A 27,069-nucleotide genomic window follows, 5' to 3' on the forward strand; every position below is an offset into this window, starting at 1 on the left:
TGTGGGAAGGTTACCATATGTTTCTCAGTGGTAAAAGCTGAGAGTATTTGTAACTCAAAGCCTGTAGGCAAGAGTGATTTTGTTCTTGAATGAAGCTGTGAAGCAAGTTCAAGGTGTGTTAACATTACATTGTATTTATAGTGATAGGAATGGAAACTAGAGGTTTCTATCTAGGAGTTCCTAGGTATAGATTGCATTGGGTAGGGATTAAGTGAAGAGTTGTAAACGGGGGAGTTTAACTCTGAATTAATACTGCTGATAATGGATCTTCTTCCTGGCTTGGTAGCCCCCAGATGTAGGTCATGTTGGACTGAACTGGGTTAACAATTTCCTGTGTTTGTTTTCCTTCTGCATGTGTTTTGTTACTGTCATAACTCAGCTGGTATTCCAGGCAGCGTATCAAGATGATAACAGACCTGGTATATTGCCTTCTGTTTGAATGTCAATCAGAATGTTGTAACATTCATCAGTGACAGCGTATACTGAATAATAAGCAGGTTAGTTTCAGTTCAATATTTATTTAAGTCTGTTCCTTGCAAGGATAACAGACCTGGCGAAGGATCATTGTGAAACTGTCAAACTGGATGTTTTGACAGTTGATACTGAAGGCTGATACTGCAGTAGAGACTAGTTGGTCTTTTACAGCACTGCAAACTTAGCACAGTCCGTTTCCAGGAACATAACAGAATCAGCCTACGTTCTGGCTGTCGAACTGAATGTTGTGACATTCATTCCCAACAGCATGTGCTAAAGTGTAGGATGATTGGTTTTCCTGGTTCAGTATTTTTCTCAGGCTATTCCTCAGGGATTCAACAACTGAGAGAAAATCCAGGAAACCAACTACTAACCTACAATTAATGAACCTAACAAATAGCCTAGTTGTTAGCAATCTAATAAGTGGAAATTAGATTAACGTGTTCAACCTTAATTCAGGAAATACAAGTAAAAGACAAACACACTGGAACAATGTAACAGATGATGTCCAAAATCAACAGTAAGACATCATGCTGATAATTGTGTAAGAAAACAACAAAAGTGAGTGCTAGGATTGATCTCTGTTGAGTAATTCTTCCTGATGCACAGAACCAGGTGTTCATCCATTCTAGGGTGACATAGAATAAGATGTCGTGACATCTGTGAGCGTGTACATATTAGTACAGTGGTTAATAACTGTCTTGCTGTATTAGGTACAATGTTAGATCAGATGTCATGACTTGGAGTAGAACATCTGAATTCTGACTACACCAGAATTTCACCCGTGAATGTTGATATGTAGAAATCCATTCAATGTGATGCAAACTCCCGCTCCTTAAACTGTTTTGGTAAGCAATATTTTTTCATCGATTGTGACAAAATAGATTTTGCTAATATCGACCAACAAACATATATTTTATACCAAGAACTACATAGCTTTGAATTCCTCATCGCACCTAAGGATACGTAGGAGAAAGACTCACAATCTTGTCAAGCACTCTAATAAAAACCCTTTTGTGACCCAATTGTTATTCCTTTTGCACATTTTATCACTCAAATAGAACAATTAACATAAGTTAACATTAAACCATAATTTTAACTAAAAGGTTCATGTAGAGTATAACAGACATGGGGGTGCTAATACCTTTCCCTTGCATAATCGACTCTCGAACCCGAATTTGGTTGGGACGACCATATCCTTATCATCTTTAAAGGTTTATCAATATTTCCCTTTCTTTCTTGGAATGAATAAAGTTCGGTGACAACTCTGTTATCTCTAGTGTGCTAGTACTCGTGGTCATTTTTCGCGCCTCGATAAGACCATATAGGAAAAAAAAGGTTTGAAATTGATTTTTAAAATAAATTTATTTTCGTATACTTAGATGAAAATCAACTTTCCTATGTTTATGATTATAAGTCCGTCAAGGAAATGTGGGACACTCTTGAAATGATCTATGGAGTTTCTCCAAGAATCCAACAAGAGCGAATGAACACATGAGGAAAATTAGATGAATGCTTTTTTCATAAATGCTTTTTAATCTTTTGAAATTTAGAAATAATGTTATAACCTTTGTCACTAAAAATATCTAATAATAAAGAATTGGAATCAGAAATATGATTCAATTCTTAAATAGAGAGATAAGAATGTTTACATTTTTCAGGAAAAATCCAAGAAGGAATAAATTGTCAAGAAATTGAATGAGTTGACTCAAATGTTAAAGAATAAAGGCATGGACTCAAATATAGAATATTATTTAGAAACTTCATCAAAGAACTAATGTGTAGAATGAAAAACAAGTCCAATAATCTTCTTTGAAAGAACAATCTCTGTGGTTGAATGATCTTTTGTAGATTCAACATTAAATGGAGAAACCTCGTCAAAAAGAGAATATGAAGAAGTATCATCCAGTAGAATCCTCGAAATAAGAAAGGAGGAGAAATTCCAAATAAATAGTACATTCATAGATTCAACATCAAAGAGAAATCTCGAAGAATTAACTTCTAGTAAAACCTACAAAGAATCCTCTTCCAACAAATAATATGAAATATGCATGAAAGCTTCTCACGAATTAGATCACTGTGAGGTAATAAAGTTATCATATAAGTAACTACTTAAATTAAGTGCTAAGTTAATATAATAAAATGATAAAATTAAATAGTGCAACCTAGATCTTAAATATCATATTGAATCTTTAGAAAAGGGTAATGAAGCATTAAAATATAAAATTGTTGGTGTAAGACCTAGAGGTCAATACTTTTGGTACTTGTATCGAATTATTTATTAATAATAAAAAGTTTTTTCTTTATTTTGTTTGTTTAATAAAGTCCCTAGAATAGATAGTTCGTTTAATGTATCAAGTGTGACTTAATCATGAGATCTCATTAAACATAAGGACAATATTCTTAAAATATTTGTAGTCGAGCTTTATTGTGAAGTGGGATAACATTAAAGCATTAAGACCATTATGTATATAGACTGATGATCACATCTCATGGATCGTTGATAAGGAGTTATCAAGTCTTAAACATAGGTGTGAATATTATGAGTAATATTTATACTGGATTGACCCGCTATGAGAATACCATATAGAATGTTATGCAAAGTGTCATAAGTTATTCTCATGGTGATAGTGGTGTATACCACCCTTCAACCTGAAACCACTATGGACCCTAGATGTAGAGTCAATTACTTTATTACTGATCAAACATTGTCCATAACTGGATGACCATAAAGATAGTTGATGGGTACTCCACGAAGCATGTCGAGGGACATGAGTGACCTAGATGGAATTTTCCTATCCTGCATAACAGGATAAATGTCTACGGGCCCAATATTGAACTGGACAAGGATGACACGGTATATGCCTTGTGTTCAATATATACATAGGGGAAAAATGGTAAATATACACATAAGGATTTGTCAGATAATATGACATTTTCGTGTCTTGGGTAGCAGTGATGTATTGCTAGACACTGCTCACTATTTATTATATTAAATATGTGATTTAATATAATTGTTAATGTCGTGAAACCATGCATCTGATAGATGTTTATCTTCTATATTTTCTGTATTAATATGATTAAAAGACATAATGAATCATATACTAAATGAGTAATTAAATTTGGTATCATGTGTGTATGATTTCGATGATTGATGTTGACTATGCTTTGGAATCCGACATTAGTATGGTGAAGCAGTGATGCATCGATAGTCCATAGGTTACACAATTGAGATTGATCAAGTTATATATATGATATAAGTAATTCTGATGCAAAATACAGTATATATGATATACTGTTTCTGTTTTGTTCATTCAAACACTTAATGGTTGTTTTCCTTTGAGCGATCAATGGTCATTTGCTTCTCGATCCGACATTAGTATGGTGAAGCAATGACGTATTGATCAATCATACTGAATTGACGATCGAGGTGTGTTTGATAGTATGAAATTGCTCCATTAGGGTTCATGATGGTACAAGGGTTGTGCTGTCAAAGTGTTATGCGATTAGGGTTGTAACTGCACAAGAGTTGTGCTTTAAAGTATCAAGTGTTGATGAGAAAAACGACGTCGATTTCAAATGAATTATTCATTAAAATTTTGCGTCGGGGAACTGCCTCTACAACTCCGCAAGGGGCGCTACCCCCTTGACCCCCGTCCGCTGAACGGTCGTTGACCGGGCAGCGGAACCCCCGAATAACTTTGCGTAGTGTGATCGGTCGCCGAAATTTAATTTGGTTTATTTAATTAACAGAATTTAAATTAATAATAATAATAATGTGTTTATTATTATTGTCTTGTGGTGATCGGTTATGACCTTAGTTTTCCTTTATTTTGTTTTGGGATTTTAAAATACGACATGCATGTCGTGCCTCTCTTTTAATCTCTTAATGTAACTTCTTTTCTCATCTCACTCCCTCGTATGTAAAATGAGTTTATTTTATGTAATGTAATATTATGAAGAAAGAGAAGAATATAATATCAAAGGAGGACAAACTTGAAGATCTTGCTTGAAGAAGCTTAGATCGTTATTAGGTTAGCTTAGGTTCTCTCATTGACTTGGGAGAATAATTGCATAAGGGGCCATAACTGTTTCATTTTGTATGTATGTAAATGCATGTGAATGTATGTTGATGCATGTGAGAGAAAATTTATATGATAAATAAGCCGATGAGATCAGAATAATTGCAAATTCCCTCAAATTAAATACTAAGTTTATGCTTTCCAAGTTTTAGCACTCATCAAGACTAGTATCGAATAATGTAGGTTTCGCCTACACGAAGTGCATATTCTATATTAGTAAGGTGCGATGGGATAATTGTAATATCCAATTGCTAAAACAATGGGTCAAACTTAACTAAACAAATTATAATAAGATTATATATGTTTAGAAGCAAAAGTTGGAAATGATCCATGTGATGGATTGTAATAAGGAGTTATTCACCCAACTAAAATATTCGAGAGTTGTATTAGATACAATTGGAAGCAGTTCCTACCTAAATAACCTAGTTTTGTGTAATCCGCATACGCGGACTTAAAACAAAGTGAAATGTGGATCTCGACCCACTAGAAAATCTTCCAACGGGATTTTCCGTATCAAATGGTGAGGGTCATTTGTTTTGAGTAAAATAGTGGGAGCATATTTAATTAAAGGCCTAATTAAATATTTTATTTATACTTATATTTTCATTATTTTCATGTAGATTACCATGACAGCAAACACCTCTAACAACATTTTGTGATCAATCCTTGATAAGGAAAAATTGTCTAGGACAAATTTTCTGGATTGACATCAAAATCTGAAGATTGTCCTCAAACATGATAGAAAGTTATACGTCTTGGAGAAAATTGTTCCTGAATAGGAACCTCCTAGTTCTGCACCTAAGGCAGAAAAAGATGCTTATAAGAAGCATGTTGATGATGCCAATGAAATTGCTTGCCTCATGCTAACTACCATGAACTCAGAGTTGCAAAAGCAACATGAGAATATGGCAGTGTTCGATATGATCGAACACCTGAAGATGCTCTATCAAGAGCAGGCAAGGCATGAAAGGTTTGAAGTTTCAAAAGCCCCATTTCAAGATAAGTTAGCTGAGGGAACCCTTGTAGGTCCCCATGTGCTCAAGATGATTATGTATATGGAGAACCTTGAGAGGTTGGGTTTTCCCCTCAAAAAGGAACTTGCGACTGATTTGATCTTGCAATCGTTTCCATATAGATTCAGTCAATTTGTCCTTAATTTCAATATGATTGATATGGACAAATCTCTTTCTGAACTGCTAGCCATGTTAAGAACTGTTGAGCAGAATCTGAAGTCAAAAGGGAAGTCCATTCTGATGATCGGAAATGGAAAGAGACAGAACAAAAGACCTACCAAGCATGGTGATAAAGGGAAAGGCAAGGAAGTTGCCAAAGCCAAACCCACTGTTGCTGCTTTGAAGCCTAGTGGAGGCATAGCAAAGGAAGACACCTGCTACCATTGCATTAAGACCAGACACTAGAAGAGAAACTGCCCAGAGTACCTGGAAGATAAGAAGAATGGAATAGAGACTTCAACTTTAGGTATTTTTGTTATTGAAATTGATTTATCTACTTATGCACCATGGGTATTAGATACTGGATGCGGTTCTCACATTTGTACCAATGTGTAGGGGCTAAAAAGGAGTAGAGATATGGCAAAAGATGAAGTTGACCTATAAGTTGACAATGGAGCAAAGGTTGTTGCTTTAGCCGTAGTAACTTATGTATTGACTTTACCTAGTGATTTAATAATTTAGTTAGAGAACTGTTATTATGTACATGCAATTAGCAGGAATATTATTTCCATTTCTTGTTTGGACAAGTTTGGTTTTTCATTTATAATAAAGAACAATTGTTGCTCCATTTATTTGAATGATATATTTTATGCTACTGCATAGATGAACAATGGACTATATATCCTTGATCTTGAAATGCCTATTTATAACATTAGTACTAAAAGGATGAAACCTAATGAGTTAAATCCAACTTACCTTTGGCATTGTCGATTGGGCCACATAAATGAGAAACGCATTTCCAAACTCCATAAAGATGGACTCTTGGACTCTTTTGATTATGAATCATATGATACATGCAGATCTTGTTTAATTGGAAATATGACAAAGTCCCCATTCATAGGAAAAGGTGAAAGAGCTAATGATCTTTTGGCCCTCATACATAATGGTGTATGTGGACCACTGAACATACCATCCAGAGGAGGTTTTCAGTACTGAATCACATTTACTGATGATTTCATTAGATATGGTTATGTGTATTTAATGAAACACAAATCAGAGTCCTTTGAAAAGTTCAAGGAATTCAAGAATGAAGTACAAAACCAACTAGATAAGAATATTAAAACTCTTCGATCAAATCGAGGTGGTGAGTATTTAAGCCTAGAGTTTAATGACCAACTGAAAGAGTGTAGGATCATATCCCAACTTACTCCTCCTGGAACACCCAAATGGAACGGTGTATCTGAGAGAAGAAATAAAACCGTGTTAGACATGGTCCGATCCGTGATGAGTCACGCCGATCTTCCAAACTCCTTTTGGGAACATGCACTATTGACAACAGCTTACACACTTAACTGTGTTTCATCCAAAAAGGTTGAGAAGACACCATATGAGATATGGAGTGGTAAGAAACCACATATGTCTTACATGAAGATTTGGGGTTTCAAAGTTTATGTGAAATGACAAATTTCAACTAAGCTTGAGACCAAATCTGACAAATGCTTATTTGTGGGATATCCTAAAGAAACAAGAGGGTATTACTTCTACAATCCTTCTAAGGCAAAAGTGTTTGCCGCTCGAACTGGAGTTTTCCTAGAAAAGGATTTTATTTCCAAAGGAATCAGTGGGAGGAAAGTATAGCTTGAAGAAATTCAAGAATCAGAAAGCATTGATACACCTATGGAGGAATTAAAGTAGGAAACCCAAGTAGTTGTGGAAGAGCAACCTACTCAAGTAGAACAAGACTAGCGTAGGTCAAGTAGGATACATCACCTATCTGAGAGATATGGATATCTCATAACTGATCAAGGTGATGTATTACTCATGGATCAAGATGAGCATGTGACCTACCAGGAGGCCATAATTGGTCCCGAGTCCGAGAAGTGGCTAGAAGCCATGAAATCTGAAATGGATTCCATGTACACAAACCAGGTTTGGACCTTGGTAGAGCCTCATGTAGGAGTTAACCCTATAGGATGCAAGTGGGTCTTCAAAAAGAAGACTGACATGGATGGTAAGGTACATACCTATAAGGCAAGACTGGTTGCAAAAGGATATAAATAAATTCACGGGGTTGACTATGATGAAATCTTTTCACCAGTTGCAATGCTTAAATCTGTTCGAATTTTACTTGCTATCGTTGCATATCATAATTATAAAATATGGCAGATGGATGTCAAAACTTCTTTCCTTAACGGGAATCTTCTTGAGGATGTGTACATGACACAGCCTGAAGGATTTGACATACTAGAATAAGCCCAAAAGATATGTAAGTTACAAAGATCAATCTATGGATTGAAGCAAGCTTCCAGAAGCTGGAATCTTCGTTTTGATGAAACAATAAAACAATATGGATTCATCAAGAATGAAGATGAGCCTTGTGTCTACAAGAAGGTTAGTGAGAGCATGATCCCCTTCCTGGTATTATATGTAGATGACATATTACTCATTGGAAACGATGTCTATACCCTACAATAAGTAAAGTCTTGGTTGGGGAAATGCTTTTCTATGAAGGCCCTGGGTGAAGCAGCCTATATATTAGGAATCAGGATCTATAGAAATAGATCATAAAAACTGCTTGGCCTAAGTCAGAGTACATACATAGACAAAGTGCTAAGAGGCTTTAATATGCATGACTCCAAGAAAGGATTCATACCTATGCAACATGGCATGCGTCTATAAAAAACACAATCCCCTTCAACTAAGGGAGAAAGGGATCGCATGAATAAGATTCCATATGCATCTACAATAGGATCTATCATGTATGCCATGTTATGTACTCGACCAGATGTCTCGTATGCTTTAAGTGCAACGAGTATGTACCAATCTGATCCCGTTGATGCTCATTGGGTACTTGTCAAGAATATCCTTAGGTATTTGAGAAGGACTAAGGACTCATTCTTGATATATGGGGGTCAGGAAGAGCTTGTTGTAATTGGATACACCAATGCTAGCTTCCAAACAGATAAGGATGACTTTAGATCGCAATCTGGTTATGTGTTTTGCTTAAACGGTGGCGTGTGAGCTGGAAAAGTTGAAAGCAAGATACCATTGTTGATTCTACAATCGAGGCCGAGTATATTGCTGCCTCAAGTGCAGCAAAGGAAGTTGTTTAGATCAAAAAGTTCATTAGTGAACTTGACATAGTGCCTATTATTGTGGATTCCATTGGTCTCTATTGTGATAACAATGGTGCTATCACACAAGCTAAGGAGCCTAGATCTTACCAACGATCCAAACACATACTTAGATGTTATCACCTCATTCGAGAGATAATAGATAGAGGAGATGTGAAAATATGCAGTGTACCTACACTTGACAATATTGTTGACCCACTGACAAAGCCTCTTGCACAACAGAAGCATGAGAGCCATACTAGATCTATGGGCATTAGGGGTATGTCTGGTTGGCCCTAGTGCTAGTGGGAGATTGTTGGTGTAAGCCCTAGAGGCCAATAATTTTGGTACTTGTATCGAATTATTTATTAATAATAAAAGGTTTTTTCTTTATTATGTTTGTTTAATAAAGTCCCTAGAACAGATAGTCCATTTAATGTATCAAATGTGACTTAATCATGAGATCCCATTAAACATAAGGACATTCTTCTTAAAGTATTTGTAGTCAAACTTTGTTGTGAAGTGGGATAACATTAAAGCATTAATACTATTATGTATATAGACTGATGATCACATCTCATGGATCATGGATAAGGAGTTATCAAGTCTTAAACATAGGTATGAATATTAGGAGTAATATTTATACTGGATTAACCCTCTATGAGAATACCATATAGAATGTTATGCAGAGTGTCATAAGTTATTCTCATGGTGATAGTTGTGTATACCACCCTTCGACCTGAAACCACTATGGACCCTAGATGTAGAGTCAAGTGCTTTATTGCTGATCAAACATTATCCGTAACTGGATGACCATAAAGACAGTTGATGGGTACTCCATGAAGCATGTTGAGGGACATGAGTAACCTAGATGGAATTTGCCCATCCTGCATAATAGGATAAATGCCTACGAGCCCAATATTGAACTGGACAAGGATGACACGGTCTATGCCTTGTGTTCAATATAGACATATGGGCAAAAGGGTAATTATACACATAAGTATTATCACAAGAGGATTTGTTAGATCACATGACATTTTCGTGTCTTGGGTAGCAGTGATGTATTGCTAGATACTGCTCACTATTTATTATATTAAATATGTGATTTAATATAATTGCTAATATCGAGAAAACCTATAGGATCACACACAAAAGGACGGATTGATGAGAGATAGAGTAAATAAGGAACACCGTAAGGTACGGTGCACTTAAGTGAATTATAGAACATCGTAAAGTACGGTGTACTTAAGTAGAATACGAAATATGGTAAGGTACCACACTCTTAAGTGATTTTGGCATATCATAAGATATGGGCCACATACACTTAAGTGGGTTTTTTAGCTTGCAACCCACTCAAGTGGTTCTATAAATAGAACCCTTGTGCAACAATATTTGTTCATATGAAATTTCACTTATCTCTCTCTCTCTCTCTCTCTCTCTCACACACACACACACACACACACACACACACACTCACTCAAAGCCTTCATTCATAGCAGCTAGCACTGAGATTGAAGGAATCCGTTTGTATGGACTGAGTAGAGGCGTTGTCACCATTCAACATTCATGATCACTCCTTATATCTACATCAAAGGTTTCAATTGCCACAAGAGGTAACGATTCTATCACTGATCATGCCCATTCGTAAGGATCACTAAAGGAGAAATTTTAAATTCCGCTGCGTTTTGGATCGCTATTCTCCTTCAAAAATGACCAACTCTTGGCTAATATTTGTGAGACTTACGTCTCAATGAAAAAAGAAGTGAAATATTTGCATGAAACCCTAAGTAAATTTACTAAGGGGGAAGAAAAATTTGAATTTATTCATCAAATAAAAGACACTCCTTAAATAAAAGTGGATTAGGGTTTAAATATAATAGATCATATAATAAAAAGTTTAATAGGAAGAAAGTGAATCTTCATGTTAACAAATGCTCTTACTGTAATAGATTTTTCCGCCTAGTGCCATTTTGGTTTGACATATTGATATGCTCTAAAGGTAGTCAACTTATAACCCTCATAGCTACTAACACACTAAGACCCGTGAAAATTTGGGTATCAAAGGTGAAAACTTAGTGCATCTTACAAGGATGATTTGCATCTTTAATGACTATGTATCACATATTAAATAAAGTTGTGCAAAGCAAGAAGTATTCATTTGAGTATACATGTAACATGTGGAAATGTTTGATTGTGTTAATTCTTGTGATCCAAAAATGGTCATTGATGGTGTATACCAATGGTCATGATAAGTCTGTAGTGGATCTATCTATCTCTTGTGTTTAACCAAATCTCGTATCAAACGATTCATAGAGAAGGATGTACAAAATTATTTTGTCGTTCCCTCAAAAAGGGGAGGTTTTATCCAGATTACTTGATATTTAAGGTAATACACTTTGTAGAGGTTGAATAGTCAGAAAACTCTTATTAACCCTATAAGTAAGTCTTTTATTATTTGTTCATCATTTTTAAAATTATTACTAATAATAGAATATATGAGCTTTTAGCACTTTTGAAAAAAGGTGTGCAAACAGAATGAAAATGAGTACAAAAAGTAGTTGTGTCAAAGACAAAATTCAATCAAAGGCCTAAAAGTACCAAGGAGGCTGAAAAAACAAGGAACTAATTGATTAGATAGCCTACGCATTTCAAATTTCAGACAAACTTAGATTTAATCTTCACCTCTAAGTAAATCAAATTAGAGCATTAATGATAAATAAACGAGATCTTCAAAATCATCATGATCTAATCAATTACGGCATAAATCTAATCGCTTAAATGACATATTTTGTTAAGATTTGGTTCTCATAGTTTTTGGGCTAAATCTTCAATAACTTATGAGGTTTTCGCACGCCCAAACAGTCAGAAGGAATGATATAAATAGGTAATGTACTAGTCAAAAAGTATATGTGTGCATGTTACCTCTATAATGGCAGGGACACTCAAAGGCCTTAATATGTTTATAACAATCTAGGGTGGTTAGGGCTTACCCATGGCAGAGGTAAACCTTTGTACGATAGTTTTATGGTGGTTTGAGAGAGCTTGCTCACGTGAGGTGAGAGACTTTGTGTAAAGTGTTGTGCTTGGGTGATATGCATAAGTTATGATATATCTATATCCTGTTAGGAGAGAAGTATACATATGGGCCTTTTGGGCCTAGGGTTTAGGAAATCCTTGGAAATAATCAACGTTCCTCCATGACTAAGGGAGATTATTTACTACTTATATTCCAAGGAGCCGAGGTATAACTCATTCCCACGTAACTTGTAGGAAATAAATATACTATACATATCACTCGCCCCAAGGGACGAGCCTCCACATTCTATGAGCATGTCTCCCAAGCGACGTCATGTTAGGAGGGAACCTTGAAGTCACCCCTGATTGAGACTCTCATAAATATAACATAACATAGTCCCTCAAACACAAGGAATTTTAAAGGATAAAGTGTTTTTAAGGCCTCTCTTATTTGAGAGGTGAGTCCATCAGCTTGGTGCTAGTCCCTTGGTTGAAGGCGTCTTCTTTTAATGGGAGGCGAATCCATCAGCTTTGGACAAATCCTCAGTTGAAAGAAACTAATTTTAATGGGAGGCGAGTCCCTTAACTTAGGGCAAGTCCTTCATTTGAAGGTGAATCCAATTAATGGGAGGAAAGTCTCTTAACTTGGGGAAAGTCCCTCAATTGAGGGAGACTTCTTCTAATGGGAGGTGAGTCTCTCATTTTATTTGAATAAACCTCCTAGTTGAAGGGTGAGTCATTTTCCCTTTCCATACGTCTCCTATGATCATCCCTAATTTTATTTCGACCTCCATTTCATCAAGTATATGGGGGTTATTTTCCCCTTTCCCCCTTTTCCATGGAGGTTCAAAGGGTTCTGAACGTCACGCCCTCCCAGTTGTTATGTAATAATTAGGGTTTCGTTAGGGTTTTTGAAATGGTCTATGAGACCTTGAGATTACTCCAACTATTGGTTTTTTATTTTCTTCTTTTACACTACTAGACATACGAAGGGTAGTCGGGTGTCCTTTGACGGTCTACTAAGGAATGCCCTTTTTGTGTCTCACTCCAACCTCTATAAGAACTAGAGGGACAGGTTTGCCTGTATGAGCGGTAAGGGGGTTCTCTTCGAGTGCTAGGGGATGCTACCCCTATCTTTACCTTAGAATGAATAAGTGATCCCGTGGAGATCACGAGATATGAAAAGAAATACCTTACCCTCACGGAGGCAAGGATTATTTACCTTTTGGAGAATGTTTAAGTTACGGACACACACACAGAGTAATCAAATTGTGGTTGAAGGGTGGCGATTATCTCATCATCTACCTAAGTATGCTTTGGGTACCCTACTTTATTTTGTGGGTATTTTTAGAAAGTATATGTGGCCCCTGTTCAATGTTTTTCATATCAGATGACGATGATTACTAATGAGGAGAGGAGAAGAAGATGAAAGTGAATTCATGATGCTCGTGAGGTGAATGATGGGCCCCAAAGTCACCTAGAAGTCTTTACCAACAAGGGACGAAAGAGGAAAAATGATGATCTAGCTCCTGACTTGCTCAATGTGAAGGCCCAAAGGATGGAATATGGTTCTTCACAAGCTACTGGTAACACCTCACCTGCTGTAGGAGGATTGAGTGTTCAGAAGTCGTCTAAAGGCGAGGCTCCCCCACCTCCTTCTACTCTGTGAAGTGACGTTGGTTTCGATAATTTCCGATTTATGGACTCTCATCTCCCTTTCTCTGAGGAGTTCCCCAATGACTATGAAGCTCTCTAGTTTAAATCGACTTATGCAAACATAAGCATGAAGAACAAACTTTTGCCTAAGACGCTGATGTTGAAGGATGTTCACTGGGAGAGGCAAAATCAGATGTAGAAGAAGATGAAGGAGAAATCCCATAAGTATGTGGGTGGTTATAATGAAAGCTAAAGTTTGTTGAAGGCATTGTAAAAGACAAGGCGACCTAGGAAAACAAGCTTGTGGATATGAAGGCCAAAGCTACAAAGATCACCACTAAGGAGAAATACTTGTGGGAGTCCCTGGACACTGCCCTCATTTTCCAAAAGGAGTTGGAGGGGGAGGTGTCAGAGCTTACTAATGAAGTGGTGTCAACTTATGATGTCTACTTTGAACCGGCCAAAGAGTAGATTTCTTCCTCTATCCCTAGTTGGATCTGAGCAAAATGGACTTCCTTAAAGTTGTATGCGACGACCAACTAGTGAATAAAGAGGCGACAATATTTCTAGTGCCTAAAGATTCTACTCCCACCAAGGATACTCAAGACGATGGTGAGGTGTTTGAAGGAATTGAATATGGGCCCCCCAGCAGGAGGACACCGTCAGAGGGGGACCATTCAAGAGGGGAGTTGATTGCTTGGGTTTTCTTTGTAATGTTTTTTGGCCTTCAGTGTACTTTTGTTATGTTTCTTTGCCACTTCAGCGACTTTTTTGTAATCGTCAAGATTGTGGCACCGAATTTGGGTGTCTTTTCATATCAATCACCTTTACTTTTATTTTCTTCCATAACCATTCCTACATTATTGTTTTTTCTGGTATTTGATTGGGGACATTTGTTAATATCACACTCTTACAAAGTATAACTCATGCATATCGCTTCCTTCCAAGGGGAATAATAAGGATCACATACAATAGTTCATCGATTTGATTGATTCTAATGGTGACAAGGATCCCACATAGGGAAACTTAACATTTGGATTGTTTCTTAGAGCGACAATGATTTGACTTAGGGGTCCAACACTTTGATTACCTCATAGGGCGACAAGGATCCCACTTAGGGATCCAGAACTTCGATTTCCTCATAGGATGGCACAAATCCTATTTATGGATCCAATACTATGATTGCCTCATAGGGCGACACAAATCCATTTATGGATCCAACATTTTGATCACCTCATAGGGAGGAAACATGCCTTTAAGCCTATAAGGATAAATAGAAAGAAGAAGTGAACATGAAGCATAGTATATTAAAGAAAATTAAACAGAGTAATCTGGTTTGTTCGTAATGATAAGTTTTTTAATAGTTTGTTAACAAATGTGTAAAAGGTGGATGAAAAGAGTATTTTTTGCATGGAATTTGTTTCTTACTAATTTCCCTTTGGAGTTAATCTCCTTTTCTGATTGGCTTCAGAATCCTATTTTGTGTGTGAACCAATAGCGGACCAAGAATTATGGTCTGACTCCCTAGTGTTTGGTGGTTCGTTGTTGCATCCTTTAGATTCAATCTTATGTGAGTGGATTTGGTGTCTGAGCTTTAGCTTAGTCACTATGAGGTGTTGTCTTGCTACGTGAGGGGTTATGGGGCTTTCTTATTTTTCCTGTTATGTTTTTTTTCCAGTGTTTTGGTAGTTGTCTATAATTGTTCCTTAATTTCTTCTTTGTTTGATTTCAATTGTTTTTGTTGTTTATTGTTTTTTGGCCAACACTTCTTATTTCTTCTAAATTTTTATGTTTCCTGTTACAGGCTTTCATCCTTCTTTAATTGATTATATATATATATATATATATATATATATATATATATATATATATATATATATATATATATATATATATATATATATATATATATATATATATATATATATATATATATTATTTTAAAGAAAGTTAAACAAAAATAAAATATATTTTCATGCGTGAACTCAAATGACACCACAATTCAATTAATCAAATTAGAATATAAAATATATAAAAAAATATAAAAACAAGTTATTGTTTTTTTTGAAAATAATAATTTATTATTTATAGTTTGATTATCATGTACTATAAATAGAAAAAATATTTTATTGCCATTGTATCACAAACAACAATTTATGAGTAAAATTTTAAAAATATTTATGATAAAAAGTATACATAGTAATTGTGGGACAACTAGATCACTAGTTCATTGGTCAAATCATAGAGTCATCTATCGAACCACTGAGTTACCGACTAAACTGAATTAAACACGATGACTCAGTTGAATAAACCATTCTCTATAACAAAATTATATAGTTATTAAACCAATCGAACCAGATGACTCGGTCTCTTAAAAGAATCACGACACCTACATGTTTTCAAAATTTCAAAATATCATAATTTTACAAATTTATTCTTCAAATTCAAATTCTAAACATAGTCATGACACACAATAAAATAGTACAAAATCTAAATTCAAATAAATTTTGAATAAAGTCTAATTGCAACATATACAAATAACAAAATAATTGCGGTGTCTAATAAATTTCATTACAAGGAGGGGGATTTGTTAAATAAGTTTTGAATAAAGTCTACTTATATGTTAATTTTATTTGTTTTTAAAAAATTATCAAAACAATATCGTTTTGTCTAGAAAGAAACAAACATTTATCTAGTTGATTTTTCAAAACCGTCGATTCGTTGGTGTTTACTAGTTTTGGTTGGTTCTCATTGGTTCGATAGCTTATCCGATCCAATCGATTCGACTGGCCAAAAGGCTTTTTCATAAACTTGTTTTTTCCTATCATTTGAATAACTTTTTAAAGCAGTTTGTAAAAATGCATTTTAGCTATTCAAACTTGGTTTTAAGCTCACACTTAGTGTTCCATATTGAACTTTGTGCTTTCTATTATGTTGACATGTTTGTTGTTGGATTTTCATGTAATTGAATTTATTAACATCTATGGTATTAACTCTTGGAGTCAGGGTCTCTACTTCAACTCCATTGAAATACTTTTCAACTTAAAAAACTCTAATTTCTCAAACTTTTTCTTTCTTAATTCAAAGTTGAAGGGGTTCATTTCTGTTGCTGATAGAGGGATGACTTGAATCAACAAAAGTCTCTTTCTTATTGTTCAAGTATGAAGATAAAGAATTATCACAAAAGTTATTGTTGTTGTCATGTGAGGTGAAAGTAATTGCTGAGACAACCATGGTTAAAATGATTTTACAAAGGGAAATCAAGTACAAAGAAAGGTGGTAAAGCCAAAGATACTCTTAATTCAGATATTAGTTTTAATGTGCAATCATAAATATTTATCAAAGGCTGAATATATATAAAATTAGGTGCAAGTATTTAACAAATAATGCAACGACATAGATGGTTAAGGCGTGACCTTTTCGTGAAGAGGGCATCAATTTAAATCCCGCCAAGTGTATTTTTTTGTTAATTAACCATTCATTCTTTGACACGTGACAGCAATAATAATTCAATAAATATTATTTAATTTATTAATTATTAATTATTAAATAATATTATTTAGTTAATTTTTTTTATTTTAAAAATGTAGCATGACAGATATTTTATGGTGTGATGAAACATATACAATGTCATATAAATCCACGTCATAAAATGAAATGCCAACAAGACAAATTTGAAGGAAAGCCAAGAAAATAAAAAAAAAGTTTGAATAAAGGGACTTAAAAAGTTGGTTTTTTTAAAGGCGGACTAAAAGACTAACAAAATTAAAACATAATATCAAAAATGGATTTAAGCTTAAAAATAAGAAGTGAACCGAGAAAGTTAAGCTAAACTAACTAGGTATTTGGTTTGTTCGGAATGATAATTTTTTTAACGGTTTATCAACAAATGTGAAAGAGATGAAGGAAAAAAGTACATTTTTTGGCATGTACCTTGTTTCTCAATAATTTCTCTTTGAACTATATGACCTTGTTTCTCAATAATATGTGTCTGAACTAATATCGGATCCAGAATCATGGTCTAACTCATTGATGCTGAATGGTTCGTTATTGCATCTTTTAGATTCTGTATGATGTGAGTGGATTTGGTGTTTGACTGAGCTCTACCTCAATCATTGTAGGATGTTGTGTAACACCTTAGACTACTTTCAGGATTATCGACTGATCCCAAAAACCAACACGAGTCTTTTCAGAATGTTTTATCCTCACTCACACACTTTTTGAGAAACTTCCCAGAAGGTCACCCATCCAAATACTACTCTAAGTCAAACCTCATTAATTATGAAGTTCTTATTTGTTAGGCCACCGAAAAGAAAATATATCTTGTTGGTATATGTAGTATCAATAAATCCTTATAAGCCTTTATTCAACCACGTCGTATCATCCTTGCACGACCTCATGATCCCTCTCATTCCAATGTGAATTCGACGACCACTCTCCATCCTCTTCGGCCTTGGTTGTTACATGACCACCAACTTCCTTTTGGTTCGTCCCCGAACCATATCGTACTGGGAGATAACTGGCTATGATACCATTTGTAACGCTCCAGACTGCTTTCAAGATTATCGACTGACCCCACAAACCAACACATGTCTTTTTAGCATCCTTTATGCTCATTTATATGCTTTCCGGAAAATTTCCCAGAAAGTCACCCATCCAAATACTACTCCAAGTGAAATCTCTTTTAACTAAGAAGTTCTTATTTTTCAGGCTACCAAAAAGAAGATGCATCTTGTTGGTATAGGTAGTACCAATCAATCTTTATAAGCTTTCCTTCAATCATGTAGTCTCATTCCCGCACAACCTCAAGATGAATTCGGCGACCACTCTCCGCCCTTTTTGGTCTCGGGTGTTACATGTCATCTTGCAGCGTGAGGGGTTATATAGCTTTCTTATTTTCATTGTTATGTTTTTTTCTTGTGTTTTGGTAATTGTATGTAGTTGTTTTTTGTGTATCTTATTGCAGAATTTCATCCTTATTTAATTATATATGATTTAATCATTAATTTTTTTAAAGAAAGTTAGACAAAAATAAAGTATATTTTCACATGTGAAATCAAATTAGGGATGTGCAAAAATATAGTTAAGCAAACTATATTACTAAACTAAATTAAATTGCATCATGCATAAACTGAACCACTTAAATAGTTAATAAACTGAACCATTTAATTTAAATAATTCTAATTTATTTTAAAGTTGATTCAGAACCGGTTTCATTTTATAAACTAATTTAATTGATTTTTTTTTAAATAACAACTATTTAAAAAAAAAACCTCAAATAACCACATTTTCAAAACATATACCAAACTAACCACTTTTCAAACAAATTTGTTTTTGTCTCCTAGAGGATGTGCCATTGCTTGTGGTGCATGCACTTATTTTTTTTGCCTTAGGCATCAATGCTTATGGCGCATGCTCATGTGTGATGCTAATGACAGTGACACATGAATGTAACTTTAGGAGCATGCGTGGCCTGTGGTTCTTACGTAGTTTTATTTATTTATAATTATTTTAACAAAAATATAATAATAATAAAATGTTTAATAAAAAATTAAATTATAATATTATTCCATCAAATAGAATTACACAACGACTAGAGGAAAATTCAATGACACGCTCTATCGTAACGCCCACCAGTTCCACACCCCATCGCATTCACCTGCCTTCGAGGTCTCCCACGATTTCTCTGGGGTGTTTGGGGTCTCCTAGTATTCACCCGAGCCAAAGATGGTTGGTGAGAGTGTCCTGGATATTAGTTTTATCTAACAAAGTTTCGATCAAATCTTCCTAACCGTAATCGAGTTTGATGCCCATGTTGTCGTAGTCAAGTCGTGTTGGTTGGGGTACGTGTTGGCGGGATGGTTGGTTGAATTAAGACATTGAATCATTTTAGAAACAAAGTAATGGTTCTTGTGGTGTTTAAAAAGGCATGCATTGGTTGAGTGCTTTGTCGATGTGATGTTTGAGTGCTTTGTTGGTGTGATGTTTAGGTGTACATTGGTTGAGTGCTATAGTAGGATAAGGTGGAATCACATGCCTCATCAAGGCTACAGTAAGATGTGGTGATAACATATGGTTGTTGGTGATATGGGTCATACTCTTGGTTTTGTGTTTGGGTGTACGACATGAATTGGTTGCGGGGTTATGTGTATATGGATTCAAAATCATGTTTAGTTAGTTGTTAGGTGTATCTGATATGGTAATGTTGTGGGGTTGGTTGTTGGGTTCGGGTGGGTTGACAATGTTGTTGGGTTTGGTAATGTTGTAGGGTTAGTTGTTGGGCGGGGGTTGGTTGTTAGGCGTATGATGATGAAACTCATAGGCGTGGGTCGATTAAATACCTCGGACCAGACACAAACTGTGTCGTTGTAACCGATCTATACCAATTCATATAATTTTGAGTTAATCTAACATCCTGCATAATAAGTTCGTTTATGGTTTGTTGATGTTAGTGCTTTCATTGATGACACACCTCCCTAGCGACCTCTCTCCAATCAGAATAATTTCATTGAGCATTAACTCTTAGTTGATGCTATTGTCCCAAACATGTTGGCGGTCCGAAATTTGTTGTTGCATGCCAAACTGCAGTTTGACATGATCACTCTAGTGCATCTCCACAGTAGTGAACCTAATGGTTGTTGTTTTTGCAGTCCAAACTTCAACATCCTCGAGGTTAATCTCATGGTCGTCCTCTAGATAAACTATAGAGGAAAACTACATTATTAAAAGATTTGTAAGTTGATAATATTAAAAATAAATTAACGAGATGATAAGTTATTTAGTTGTAATACATCGTCTGGTCCAAGGTGATTTATAAGATTTCGATAGACCGTTATAACGTATTTGAGACATTTGTTGTAGTTCGTTTCTACAACGTACCACCTAAACTGAAAAGAGTTAAAATACATTATTTCCTATTACTTTTAGCATAAAATAAGTAATTAGGGATAATAAGATAAATTTATTTTATCGCGTAGGGGAATGTGGAGCTATTCTCGTTGACGGAGGACATTACTTTATCTATATAAAAAAGTTAAAAATAAAAAAAAATAAAAAAAATATTATTATTTTTTGAAAATAATAATTTATTATTAATACTTTAATTATTATGTACTATAAATAGGAAAAAGATTATAGTCACTACAAAACAAACAACAATTTATGATTTTTTTAAAAAAATTATTCATGATAAAAAAGTAAGTAATTAGTAATTGTGGGAGAGTTGTATAAATTATATTTTACCTTTTTTTTAAAAAATAGTTTATTATTTATATTAAAACAAAGTAATGTAAACGACAGTATGCGGGTAAAGCCTTACGTCTTTGTTCAAACGACGACAGAAGAGGGAAGAATCAATCGAGGGTTTCATTTCTCCTCCTCCTCCTCCTCACAATTACCCTATGAATCAATCATCCACACTCTGAAAATCCCAAATTTCTCACTCGTAAGTTCCCTCTCTTGTTCCCCATTTTCAGTTTTTGTATCCATTCGTATATTTTGTTTCCTTTTCTTCTATCAAGCTTGAATGTTTTTGCTTTTTATCTTCTCATCTTCCATATTTGTTTGAAAATTTATTAAATTTTTGGATGGTTTTTATACAGGAAGATGATTTTCTTGGTTACTGAATGTCTTTGAAACTTAAAATGAATTTATTCAGGCACTGTAGCTAGGATTTGAAAATTTAGTCTTCTGCCTCGTGTTGATTCAATAATTTACTGAGAATTTTTTTGCATGATTTTTACTGAGTGTTTACAGGCTTTGTAGGATGGATTCAAACTCACAGTCTCCGCCGTGTGGCGATTCTGACACCAAAAATGTATTTCGCAAGCCTTCTGGGGAGGCAGCTAATAGGAATTATCGGCGCCGATCACCTATTGATGGGTCATCATCACCTGATGGTTTGAATGTTTTAAACTCTTGGACTTCTTATTTTTATGGAGCTACAATGATTGTGACGAATGACTATAATGTTTAGGTTCTTGTGTAACGTTTAGGTTCTTGTATATTGTTTCGTATTATTGATTGATAATATGAACTGCATCATATTGTTCATGCATGATACTTCTTATGCTGAACAGTGGATGGGTATTGGTGTTTCATGCCTGTTGTTTATACTCACTCAATGGAGTTCTTAAGAAGTCGAAGAGTATGTATTTTCTGAAGATGCCCCCATATTCATATTTTGATATCAGCCCCTTATGCTTTTGTGAGAAAACTTGTATTTATTTATTTTGTGTGTGCTTGCACTGTGTCATATGATGGATGTATAGCTTTGTATAAGGTAGTGGAACAATCTAAAAAGGTTCAAGGCTGTGAGCAAAGAGAGAGCTGAAGATTATGTTATTCTTTAGGAATTAAAGATGATAAGGATGTATCTTTAGGCTTGCTAAAAAGCAATAGAAAGATAAGATTGAACAAATTGAAGTGCGTTGAGGATGAAGAAAAAGTCTTTGTCAAAGCTTGGGATATTAAGATGATATTGAGAAAAGGGTAACAAGTTACTCTCAAAAGCTATTCAAGAAAAAGGCACAAGCTTTATGGAACTTTTTAAGAGGCCAAAGAAGTTACATAAGCACTAAGAATTAACTGATAATTTACATAAAAAATAGTAAAGTCAGGAAAGAGAATAAAGCCAGGTTTATTGCAAAATGTAATTATAAGTGAAATCAGGAAATGAAAACAAAAATGTTTTCACAAACTTTGATTAAGCTTGTCACCACTTTCTTTTGTTATGGTGCGTGCGGTCTGTGTTCCAAAATTTGATGCTATCCTTTTAATGTATGGTAATAACTACTAATAAGCATATCTATTTAGGAATTGCACCCATGTAATCATATGTGATGTTTGTGCCTGGAGAGATATTATTCATGCCAGGATATTATGGCATTGTCTAATCCTTGATGTCAACCCCACTTACTGAGAAAAAGGCTGTTTTCATTCTCTAAGCTCAGTTAAAGTTAATTAGTTCACTGTTCATAAAAAGTTAATTGGTTTATTTGCTTTTATAGGTCAAGTGTCATTCATTACATTTTATACCATTGCTTATTGTTTGTTAAGCAATTGCCTTCTGGGCATGTGCTATTATCAGTAGCCTTGTGTTGCAATCTGCCAATAATTACTTTGTTCAGGAATTTGTATATCGTCGCTTGAACAAATTTTATCTGAGCTATTCTATATATGGAGTAGGGATTGGATGAAGAGATCTATACTCTTCATTATATGCAGGTAGTCCCAGGAGAGAACACAGCTCAAGTCCATATCCATCAAGGGAAGATTCTATGAGAGTCTCTCACCATCATTCAAGGAAGCTTGACGGAAGGGAACAAGACCGAAAATACGGCAGAAATCAGTATGGAAGAAGCAGTGATTCTCTTAGACATTCTGACAGACAGTCATTCCGGAGCTCCTATGGTAACTCAAGACATGACAAGTATGCAGACGAGGATAGAAAACATGAGACGTTATCATCTCGTTATGCACGTGAGTCAAGGGGAGATCATATCAGAGAAGAGAGTGATAGCAGATCAAAAGACTATGGGCGTAGTATGGATAAGTATTCACGTGAAAAATATGAAAGGTCTGATTATAGAAACGAGGAGAAAGATATGGAAACGTTTTTGCAGCATCAGAAATATAAAGATTTGTGTTCTCCATTTGACAGGTCTGGATCTGGCAAGAGGTGTGCGGAATATGATGAGGTGGAGAAGGAGAGGCGTACGAGGGACGGGGATGGTCGAGATGAAAGAAAGGATTCTCAAAGAAGTTCCGGAGAACACAAAAGTGACCGTGCTGTTTCCTATTCAGAATCTAGGAGCCAAAATGATGACATTGAGATTAGTAAGAACAAGAACCAAAACTCTAGAAAGGTAGGTGGGGTGTTTGGTATTGAAGATAAAGAATCTTTTGGAAAGAAACCGAAGTTGTTTGGTGCTGAGGATGACAATTCTGGAAAAGATGGTATTGTCTTTGTATTTTTTTTTGAAGTTAAGCCGGACACAATTGTTCCTCTCAAATTTATTATTGTATTAAGTTGTTTTGGTGCTAAAGCAGATGAAAGGAAGACTTCAAGGTCAAAGCTTTCTCATGAGAGCAAGCCATATGTAGGGGCTGCTAAGACCAGTGGTTTTGATAGTGGCAATGATCTAGATGCTGCAAAAGTGGCAGCCATGAGAGCTGCTGAATTAGGTATACACTGCATTTTCTGAAAAGCCTTTTATTGGGATGCAGGCTTATGTTTTGTTTGTCATTGGTCGGATTCTGATTGTTTGAAGGTTCACGATTACAACTTTTAACCATTTGCAAAATGTGGGTCATTGTGGATTGGGTGTATACCACGGGCATGTCTATTACTTTCAATTTAAGAGACACATGTCTGCTACTCATTTCTTTTATTTTCAACAGAAATGAATTTTTCTACTAACTTGTATTACCGATTCTTTAACTTTTGATTCTAATACTTGTAGACTTGTAGATCTCATATGTGTTTTATTTATTTGGAAATTTTGATGCATAACAGTTAACAAGAACTTAGTAGGGCCTAATTGCTTGACTACGGACCAAAAGAAGAAACTGTTGTGGGGCAGCAAGAAGAGTACACCCACTGAAGAGGTATCTTTGATAATTTGTTTCATTTTCCCCTTTATTGTCCAAGTTCTTACTGAACTCTTTTATATAACATTAGGTGACTTCATGCTCAATGAGTTACTGAGTCAGGTTATATAGTGTCCCTTTTCTCCCCATTTATATTGGATTCTTCGTTGACAGCTGTATTGTAGCAATATGGCCTCTTCTAAATTTTGGAGATGCTTGTCATTACAACCTCTTCACAACTTGCATTTTTTAAGGCGACAAAAAGGTTGTTTTGTTTTTTGTTTAACATCAACAGAACTTCCTCAGCTCGGCAAGTCATGAAGGCATCCAACCTTTTAAACTTTGTCCCCTGTCATAAAACTCACACTCTAGTGAATTTGGAGTACTCACTTTATAGGGTATAGTAAGACACGCACGTTATATCAGCTGTTGATATGTGTTAAAGATTGAGATAACTTTATCTTCTATAAAGTGAATGGCACACTTTAAAGGAGATAGATCCCACTCTAGGAATCTCGTTGGGGTCTTTCGTGCTTGATCAGAAACTTACCGTCTGATCTGCAGTTGCCCGACTACATTGACTTGATTAGTTAACCGACTTATCTATTTCCTTTGTACAAATATGATACACATTCTGTCGAAGTTGCATGTGGTAATAGAATAAGGAGAGGGGTAAATAGTAAGTGCCTAGGCCTACAGTTCTGGATAACCTCAAGTTCTGGATAACCTCTGCCCCAGGTTTCTGGATTTATTATCGTGCCATTTTTCTTGCTTCTTGCCATGAGTAATCATATATGTAAACATTTATTTTGCTTTTTGCCATGGGTAATCATATATGTGAACATTTGTTTTGCTTTTCCTACAACCTGCTACCATGCGCTTGCTGCTCTGTAATGCATTTTCCAAATGACGCAGTCTGGCCACCGCTGGGATATGGCAATGTTTGATCGCGAGCGACAGGAAAAGTTCAACAAACTCATGGTAAGTTTTGATTGAGTCGATTGCTATATTCTGACCCAACAATAACATGAGATTGTTTCGTTGTTCCTGAATGACTGACATAATCTGTTAGTGTTTCTTCACCTACTAACACATTTTGAGTCTGAGGTTGTACTCGTGCCTATGGCAAATTGTAGGGTGTGAAAGGAGAAGCCAAAGTGGAGCAGAGCTCCGACAATCAAAATGTCAACGACGAACTCCGTGCTGAGAAGCAGAAGGAACTCCAGCTGGATCTTGAGAAACAGTACACTGCGGGTCTCCGGCGAAGAGATGGCCGTACAGTTGGATTAGGTCTTTAAACGTCCACAAGCGGAATTTTGCATCTTTTGACCTTGGCAGTTATTTTGAGTATACCAAATATTCACTAGTGTTATTCACTGGATTAGGTCTTTAAACATTTAAACTTATCATGTGTTTGTTACATGTTTGGGAGTTTATCATGTGTATGATCTCATACTTTGAGGAGCTTATCACAGTCGTATAATTTGAATGTGACGGTTTGATGCTAGAATATATAATGGAGCTGGGAGAGGTGTGAGGAAACATAGACAGTGATAAGCTTTAAATTAGAAGTTTTGAAGTAATGTTATTTGATACTTGCTTGATATGCGGATAAGCATAAGATTAGTGATTATGGCATTACATAATATGTTAAATGGCGCAGTAAAGCAAAGGAATCATAATTGTATTTTTGATCTGAAAAATTTAAGCTGGCCACTGAGAATTGTCTGAGACTATAAGAGTGTTAATTAGGGTAGTCTGAAGCATCTGAAACCCCCATATCAATAATTGATGAAAGAAAAGAACGGGGGAGGCGTCTGTTTCAAGCAATGTTTTAAAAACCGGACTGAACCGTCCGGTTCAACCGGTTGGACCGGAAATCGGAGATGAATCTGGTTGGGTCAACCTTTCAAAACCGCTAGTGGGTCAAAATCGGAGTAAAATCAGAAAAATCGGATTGAACCGTCCAAAACCGTTCGAATCAGAGAGTCGGAGCCGGTTTTTAAAAACCGTTTGGTTCAAAAAAATGCATCAAATTGATATTTTTTTAATTTTTTTTTAATATGTCAATATCAAAATTTAATCTACCTTCTCAATTACAAAAAAATCCGTATTTTTTTATAACCATAAATTTCTAGTTTTGTCATTCCATTATAGTTTTCCTTTCAACCATATTCCATCATTATGCCGTTCCTTTCAAACATAGTCACGATATCCAATTCAATATTATTTTTTGTTGTCAATTAAGATTTATTTGTTGTAATTCAACTCAAATTCATTTTTTAAAATAAATTATTTTGTATTATATTATTTATTTTTTGTATTTTATCTTATTTGATTTAGATATTCTTAATTTTTTGAATATTATTTTAATTATTATATTCTATTATTTTAATTTTGATTTGAATTAATTTAACTTAGTTTATTGTAATTCTTTAATTTGGTCCAATTATTCTTAAATGAATATTGAAATGAAGTGTAGAACTATGTTATGTTATTATATGTATTATCGATATTATTATATTAAATTTGTAATGAATTTTTGAAATAATTATTTTATTAAGTTGTGAAAATATGAATATGTGTGATATATTTATGAAATTTAATTTTATATTATTAGTTTATTTAATAAACGGTTCGACCGTAGGTTTAATCGGTTGAATCAATTAAATCTTAAAGCGTAAATTTCACCGATTCAATCTCCATTTATTTTCCTAGCTGTTCCTCCAAACCTTATAGTTGTATTGTTATCTTAAAGAACACTTCACTAACATTTAAGTTACAAAAGTCTATGCATACAAGCATTATGCCACTCTTTTTATTCACATGTATACATTAGAGACCCATTTAGCATAACTTGTTCTAGTGAATCTTGTTTCAATAAATTTTCGATTTCTTGTTTAATCTTTGACACAATCCTATTAGTTTGCTTCATAGGCTTTCATCATTCTTTCAAAGGTAGTCAAT

At 34.9% G+C, this 27,069-nt stretch overlaps 1 protein-coding gene across 4 annotated transcripts; it reads left to right on the forward strand.

Annotated features, from left to right (window-relative positions):
* Window positions 1–20,799: 20,799 nt before the first annotated feature.
* On the forward strand, window positions 20,800–25,706 carry LOC127092779 (uncharacterized). Of its 4 annotated transcripts, none has more exons than XM_051031674.1 (8): window positions 20,800–20,956; window positions 21,268–21,410; window positions 22,738–23,089; window positions 23,174–23,469; window positions 23,560–23,697; window positions 24,029–24,120; window positions 25,018–25,083; window positions 25,239–25,706. In XM_051031674.1, the coding sequence occupies exons 2-8, from the start codon at window positions 21,278–21,280 to the stop codon at window positions 25,398–25,400; spliced, it is 1,239 nt and encodes a 412-aa protein (XP_050887631.1). In that variant the 5' UTR covers window positions 20,800–20,956; window positions 21,268–21,277; the 3' UTR covers window positions 25,401–25,706. The 4 variants fall into 4 exon arrangements, with proteins under 4 accessions (XP_050887631.1, XP_050887632.1, XP_050887629.1 ...); XM_051031675.1 differs by having other exon boundaries at window positions 23,563–23,697; XM_051031672.1 differs by having other exon boundaries at window positions 22,738–23,469.
* The last annotated feature ends 1,363 nt before the right edge of the window (window positions 25,707–27,069 follow it).

Source organism: Lathyrus oleraceus, chromosome 6 (genome assembly GCF_024323335.1).
Source record: "Lathyrus oleraceus cultivar Zhongwan6 chromosome 6, CAAS_Psat_ZW6_1.0, whole genome shotgun sequence".
In the NCBI taxonomy this organism is placed as follows: domain Eukaryota; kingdom Viridiplantae; phylum Streptophyta; class Magnoliopsida; order Fabales; family Fabaceae; genus Lathyrus; species Lathyrus oleraceus.

Coding starts and splice junctions, on each gene's coding strand:
- LOC127092779 (XM_051031672.1), top strand. CDS start 21,278: ATGGATTCAAACTCACAGTCTCCGCCGTGTGGCGATTCTGACACCAAA. Junction 21,411..22,737: donor TGGGTCATCATCACCTGATG/GTTTGAATGTTT, acceptor CATTATATGCAG/GTAGTCCCAGGAGAGAACAC. Junction 25,084..25,238: donor AAAAGTTCAACAAACTCATG/GTAAGTTTTGAT, acceptor GGCAAATTGTAG/GGTGTGAAAGGAGAAGCCAA.